Below are 7,500 nucleotides of genomic sequence, written 5' to 3'. Positions count from 1 at the left end.
CTTCTTTCCATAACTATATATAGGCAGGCAATTGTAAAATGTGCAAAAATATTACACTTGGGTTTTAGATGTTACTATCAACTGAATTTAGGTAGTAGCTGTCAACAACAGAATGAAATCAACTTTTCATGAGCTCAACTTTACCCTTGTTTTAGGAAAACAAAGATGAATTTCATAAAAGACTAGATTAAAACAGTGTAATAAATGAAATTGATATTGTAATTTATAAGTTTAAAAGGACCAACCAATCATTCAGCATGTAACTGGAACAGGAAAACCTGATGTATATTTTCACATGTTTGCAAAATAGATGTTATGGACAGAAATTATATATGACTCCATTGTACTCAAAGAAGACTTTAGAATCTAAAATGTAATATGACAAAAATATGAGATATCACCTGAAATATTTTTGAAAATTAATTCATTGAAATCATGAGCATTATCAAAATATTCACACTTTTACTGTAAACAGGAATCACTGAACTCTAAGTACATATCATAATGCTTTAATAAAACACTTTCCCCTAGACCCTAGTCTTTCAAAGTCACCAGTGCCCTGTCTTTAAGTGAATTTAATGAGATTCCATACCTCATTGAATAATTTGTAACATTTCTGTAATGAAAATGTCTCCAAGTTTATTTCTTACATTTAAATGAATTTCATTTTTGATACTGGGGCATAATAGATCAGGTTGATTGATTAATTAAAGGCTAGTTAAATAGGAAGATAAGATTTTCATTGTTCTACCCCAGATGTTTGTCATTAGTGAGGCTCTAACAGTATTCTGTTTGCATAGGGTAGTCAACACCAATGAAAAAAAAATTGTGTTAAAATGCCCTACCATTTTGTTTGCATTTCATATTCTAATCTTTTTCGGTGAAAACTTAAAGTTTTACAAGAATGTGGCCACAATTTGTATGTAATGTTATAGGGATTATGTTCACATCTGAAAAAATAAAGTGAGAAATACTTTTAAATTTAATTGTAATCACATCATCTTTTGTTATAACAAACATTATATCACTTTCTTTGGCTTCTTTTATATTGTGTTCCTGAGAGCACCCAGTTCCTGTCTTAAAAATTAGAAACAGTCATGTATATATTTTCAACTTTTTCCCTTATACATTCAAGTATGTCCTTCATATTTGGCATTTTGATTTATTAGGCACTCTTAGTATTAAAGACTCTAAGCAAAGCGGTAGTGGGTTTTAAATGCACTATGCATGGAGTATACAATGGATTGATTCCACTAGGCACAAAAGTTTTCATTATTTAAATTCTTGTTTCTTCCATAAGTTGCACATCGTAGTCAAGTTTTCAGATCTGAATTCAGCTGGATTCAGAAGGGAATGAACTTAGTTTCCTATTGCCTATGTGTATGCTTCTGACCTATTCTTTTCTAAATTCACATAGAATTAGCAAATGACTTTAATATTTAGAATTTTGAAATGATTAATATGGCATGCTTAAAAATAAGAGATGATGCTTTAATATGGTGGCTTACATCTTAAGTGACAGAATCAAAATTCTTCGGATTTTTGAGCATGCTTTGATAAATAAATTCGATGCTGCAATAAATCAGAAACTGAATATAGAGTTCTCTTGCTATCACTATGAGTAATTTTAAGAAAAATTGAAATTCCTTTATGCTTTTGATGTGTGCTCTTATTCTTAATTTTTCAGGAAGTCATTGATTGTTAACTCACTTGATTTTATTAAACATTAATGTGACAAACAAAAGAACAATTTACTATTAAGTTGACCTTAATAGTAATTAAGGCTTCAGACACGAGACAGGCTTTCTATATATGTAGACAGGAGTGTGTTAGCAGACATGAAGGTTACTTTTTCCTTTCTTTGAGATGCTAGTTAAACTGACTGATCTACTTCTCTGATCATAATAAATACATATACATACACAAACATTAATACATCACTGGAAGAGAGATAGAAGCAAGACGTAAATATAAGGAAGATGAGAGGGAGAGAGAATTTGTGAGGTAGAAGACATGAGAGAAGAGAAGTTGCATAAGCAACAAGGTCCAATAGTGTCCCTGGTGGTGGTTGGGATAACACAATTAACTCTACTCACCCAGGTCAAGTTTCACACTTTGGAACGGTGCAGCAAATGTGGAATAGGATGCATGCAGGTTTCTGGCATCACTCTGGCACATAACTATCTCACATAGTACAGTTTCATACCACATTCATCTATAACTTTGAGAGGAGAAAATAAAACCAACAAGTGTAGCATTCAGTACTACCCTATCATAAAGTAAGGAGGTCTAATTGAGCTATGTCTTTATATCCTGCTATTTGTACAAATAAAAGACTACATCTTGATGCAAAATAAACACAAAAGCACTGTTGTGACTATAACAGGGAGTCATATACTAATTTATATAATAAGTGGTTGTGCACGCTTTATTCAAGATTATGGCTGCAAGAAATGGCATGAATTGCTGGGTGTGTTTAATGCTGGATTATAGCAATTTGAAACATGTCAAACACATGGCTAATGCCTCATGCTTCACTCATTCTTGCGTAAACCTGCATAGCCACCATCCATTATACCCTTGGTAACAACACAATTCTGCAAGTAAATATTGTTACACTAAGTAACCTTTCAATTCAACTTGTTTAGGAAGAGAAAATGCAATCTTGTGCAGTCAGTTCCAGTGTCAGTTTAATGTTTCAAAAGGGAAGTGGTGTAGAGAAAAAGTATCTGTACAGTGGATTACTAAGAAAAAAAGCAAGAAAGAGAAAGGAAGGATAACTTAATGCAGGAGAGAAAAGTAAAACTGTATCATTCAGTGCAAGCTATGAAGAGTTCATTTCTGATGTGGCTGCAAAGCTGTGTCTGATGCAAAGACTTCAGGGTTAATGTATACTTCAGACAAACATTGAGAGTCACTCCCAAACCCAACTTCCCCTTTAATGACCTGGAATTTATTTTCGCTGATTTTTATAAAATGTTTGTGGTAGGATTGAAAAGGATGAATAATTTAGTTTGATATGTTTGGTATCATAAGCACATCTACTCTGAAAGAATATGGTGAATTTATAATTATTTAAAATATACTTATAAGGTAAACAGCACTTCACATTGTGCCAGAAAAAATTTCCTCTAGTGAAATAGAAGTGCACAGGGGTTAATAGAAAAACCTTAATAAGCACAAAAGAAATAATCTCCACCACTCTTGAAGAAATGGCTCCTTTAAGGTGGACACACTAGTTTCTTTTCCTCATGTGCAAAGAATATCATCATCTCATTGTGCAGGTCCCCCCCCCCATTTTCAATATTGACATTGGAGCCAACTCTCCTGTTTTGTAGAGCAAAACTACTATAACTGTCACAGTTTCCTTAAGCATAATTTTCCTAAGTCTTAGGTGACTGAACTTAAAATGTAAATCACAATTTATACTCTAGGGCTTCACAAAATCAAAAATTCCACAAGGGATATGAAAATCTTTTAGTTAATAGGAATTGGAAGTTATATAGGTCTTTCTTCATTATTGTAATAAAGATTTAGACACATGACTCTCTGCTTGTGGATTATTCTTAATTATTTGATGACCTTGATAATAACAGTAATAAGTGCAGAATTCTTTAATTCATCTGATTGATCCTGACATGAAAACCATAAAGGTTAGTATCAAATGCTGCACCTGCCTGCTGCATCTGAAAAAAAAAAACAAAAAAAAAAAACCAAAAAAACAGCTATCCATTTTTATTCTTTGTGTTGGGAATTCCAGACTGAGATAATAAATATTTCAAATAAATTTGAGTGATGAAAGGAAAACATATATTTGTAAGCATGGTATTACAGGTTTACTGTTCATAGTAAAATTTAAATGTAATATGGAAAAGTTATCTGTTTCTGTAGTTGAAGAAGACTGAAATTATAATTCTCATCTAACTAGTAAAGGCAATCAGCCCCTTTCTCTGAATATTTTAAACATTGTGCATGTAAAATTTATGCCTAATTTGAATACTTATTAGCCGCCTAATCTCAGAAAATAGTATTAGCTTTGTTTTTTCCCTTAAAACTCCATCAGTGTGTATCAGTTTTCATTATATGAATTTTTCCTTTGTTAATGTTAAATAAAGTGTTTAACAAAACCTATTTATTCACAATTTCATTTGGTTCAAAAGTTTTTTGCTGTATAGTTATGACAAGCATCTTTTATGGTCATATTTTTGTGTTGTATTTCTTCTTTGATCAGAGCTGTCCTGAGTTGTATATGTGGTTTCTGTAATACTAACTTGATTGATCCAGCTCCTTTACTGGTGGTCTGTCTTAAATTAGTATGTGTTTTCATTGACTTTACAGAATTATGGAAATAATTTAATACTTTAGCAGTTGATTAAAATAGGTGTTAAAATGATCACAACCATTGATTTTTATAATTATAATGGCATTTATTTTATGTATTGATAATGCATTTGAGCTTCTGTGGGTGACCAATGTGTATATATAGCCATGGGTTACATTTTGCATGGTATTTGAGAAAAAGGTTTTTTCTTTGACAGGAAGAAATATTAAGCTTTTATTTACAGTGCAATAAATACATCACAAATTTTAAATGTACATAAGTCTTAAATAAAATGCAATCAAATATAAATGGCAAAACTTCCACAAAAAAAAAAGAAAAATAAAAAATAAATAAATAACTGAACAGTGAGCTTAATGTCTTCTTTACTTTGGGCTAAGTCCACTGTCTGGCTAGCACTCCTGTGGATGTCACAACACAATCAGGTTGATTCCTGAAATTCTGTCCATAGACATAGAGAAGAGAAGGGTATTTATTAGAAGATGGCATGGGATTCATGTTTTTGAGAGCCAAAACTGATCTCTGTGAAGCTCACATTGGAGAGGTGCTGTGAAATTCTGGTTGTGAGAGCACATTGGCTTTTTATTTACCGCACAGATTTCTACTGATCTAGGCAGGACACCTCATTGCTGTCCTGGAAGTACAGTATATTTATGCAGTGAAAATGATAAAACATTTATTACTGTAGAGAAGGTAATATGCATAATTTATGCTGTTTTTAGCACAATCATTAGTGATATTCTTGATAGATTTTATTTCCAGCTTTCATATCTAATACATGCCTGGAAAATTAATTTTATATCTTTCATTTATTTGCCTATGTTAAAATTGAGTTTTAAGTCATCTTCAAGTGAACAGTTTGATTGCTGCTCATGCATAAGCTTAATTACTTCCCAGGAAGGACAGTATTAAATGTTTTAAATGTCAGAAAAATAAATGAATATGAGCTGTTTGATTAAAAAAATAGGCAATATCTGACGTGTTTGCAGCAGGAGCTTTTTCTTAAAATGCCTCCAAGGCAAAATTTTATTTAGTCACAAAAAAAAGAAGAAGAAGAAGAAGCCCATTATACTATTTATCATTGGTTGATACCATATGATTTGTAACACCCTTACAAAATTTTAATTTTGTATGATTAGCTGTGCATCATTAAACAACAGCCTTGCATATGATGTGCTGTAAAATTCTGACAGAATCAAGATAGTGAATATTTAAAATAAGGCTGTATAGTCATCCATGGTTGTCAAAGGTAGATAATAGGAAACAGAACAGAGTGTGTAATCGTGCCTTCATTTAAACTGATTTTATAGGTAGACTTTAAAATGTGGCTGTTCATGAATGCTCTTGACCATGGTACACACATGATATGTTACTTTGGCTGTTAAAGGTAACCACACAAAAATTACTTATAGAAACCATAATTCCAGTGATTAGTGTCTCAATGAAAGCTGAATTTGCATTGCTTTTCTGGGTAAGTGACTATTCAAGTCCCCACTCCCCGCAATGATGCTGCCTGTTTAATTGGCAGAGAGGGCCATCTTGATAATGCAAGTGTGAAGGTGCACCGTGTGTTAATTGATACTTCCTAATCACTTTTAGGTATTAAGTCATGATGCAGGAGTCCGCGACTGAGACAATAAGCAACACTTCAATGAATCAAAATGGAATGAGCACTCTAGGCAGCCAATTAGATGCTGGCAGCAGAGATGGGAGATCAAGTGGAGACACCAGCTCTGAAGTAAGCACAGTGGAGCTGCTGCATCTGCAACAACAGCAGCAGGTGAGTTGTGTTTGCCTCCTGCTTCCTTCCGACCGGTCTGCCTGTTTGCTTGAACCTGAAGAATGTGTTTGCAGCACACTGAGTGTGTCGTTTTATGCTGACAGATGCTAAGAATTTATTGTTGTTTGGAACATGATTGAAGGGTGAGTGAAGAGGCTTCTCCTTAGTTACGTCACAGCAGCCTCTGAGTGTCCTTTAGGGGTCAGGGTCTTAAGGTCACAGGGTGATTTTTTTTTTTTTTTTTTCTTAAATTGGTTCTGTAAAGCTTTGTAACAAATATTTCCCAGCTTCTACTTTGCGGTCTGGCATTGTGCTGCAGAATATGGTGCTTACTTTTCCACCAGAGGGCCACATTACTTGATACTTGCTTATACAATGAATTTCTTCCAAGTCTCAGCTAAGGTGAAAAGGGCCACTAGGACTTTTCAGAGCACGAAGGCTGGCCACTGATAGTTGCAGTTATTAACTATTAATTAATTAATCTGTGGAGAGGTTGTGGGACCCGTAAACAGTTTCGTCACTTACCCGTGCTGCCTATCTGGTAGACTCATTCCAGTGCATTTTTAATATATGTGTACATATACTGATTAATAATTTTAAAGGGCTCTTTTTGTGATTTCCTACTGTCATCAAAATGCTATTGCACTCTGTAAGTTAGGAAAATAAATAATTAAAATTTTAATATACACTTTTAAGTAACTTTTTATTTTATCTGCATGAGAGATTTTTTTTTTTTTTCTGATCTGTTTTATTGAAGAAATTTCTTCCCAACCAAAACTGTAGTAGATCCAGTCTTCCCTGACTCAAGCTAATAGGAACACTGATAAGAGGAAGCTTTCAAAGCATATACCTAGATTAGGCATGAATGGAAAGGCTTGTCTGAGCGATTTTTTTTTTTTTAAGGCATTTCTTTAAGCATCTGGATTGCACTCAGACTAAATGCAGGGGGGTGGGAAATGATGGTAACTAAGTCATCAAAATAATTAATTGTTACTAAAGTGCCTCAAATTCAATGCAGTATCATTCAGATTTTAAGTTATATATAATGAGATAAATTCATCTTAAAGGGTGATGTAAATGCCCTCACTAAAGTAAAATTTAATAGAAACATTTTAAATAATAAAAACATTGAAAAAGTTTGAATAATGTCTTAACCTTTAGATAGTCAAGAATAATCTTTTGAAAGAACTAGACATAGCACTTTGAATCGGGTACAAATTATTTGAGAATTGTGTCATGTTTTCTGTAGTGTATTAACAAAAAAAATTTATTTTGTTTTGAAATATTGCCTTGGGGACTAGAGGTGAACCAAAGGTCCAAAAATTACCCTACTTTACAAATCTATAAATGCAGTTTTCTAAACAGTCTTTCTTCCTTTAAT

The 7,500-nt window shown here is 33.1% G+C and overlaps 1 protein-coding gene across 4 annotated transcripts in view; it reads left to right on the top strand.

Annotated features, from left to right (window-relative positions):
• Positions 1 to 7,500, top strand: part of Foxp2 (forkhead box P2) — a 531,866-nt gene that overhangs the window by 288,908 nt on the left and 235,458 nt on the right. For all 4 annotated transcript variants that reach the window (XM_036182609.1, XM_036182612.1, XM_036182611.1 and 1 more), the window contains one exon: positions 5,939 to 6,119. In XM_036182609.1, the coding sequence (XP_036038502.1) occupies positions 5,949 to 6,119 (171 nt within the window). In that variant the 5' untranslated portion in view covers positions 5,939 to 5,948. The remainder of the gene's footprint in view (positions 1 to 5,938; positions 6,120 to 7,500) is intronic.

Source organism: Onychomys torridus, chromosome 3 (assembly GCF_903995425.1).
Source record: "Onychomys torridus chromosome 3, mOncTor1.1, whole genome shotgun sequence".
NCBI lineage: Eukaryota > Metazoa > Chordata > Mammalia > Rodentia > Cricetidae > Onychomys > Onychomys torridus.
Note: the sequence above shows the minus strand (reverse complement) of the source record. Positions and strands in the feature narration are given on the sequence as shown.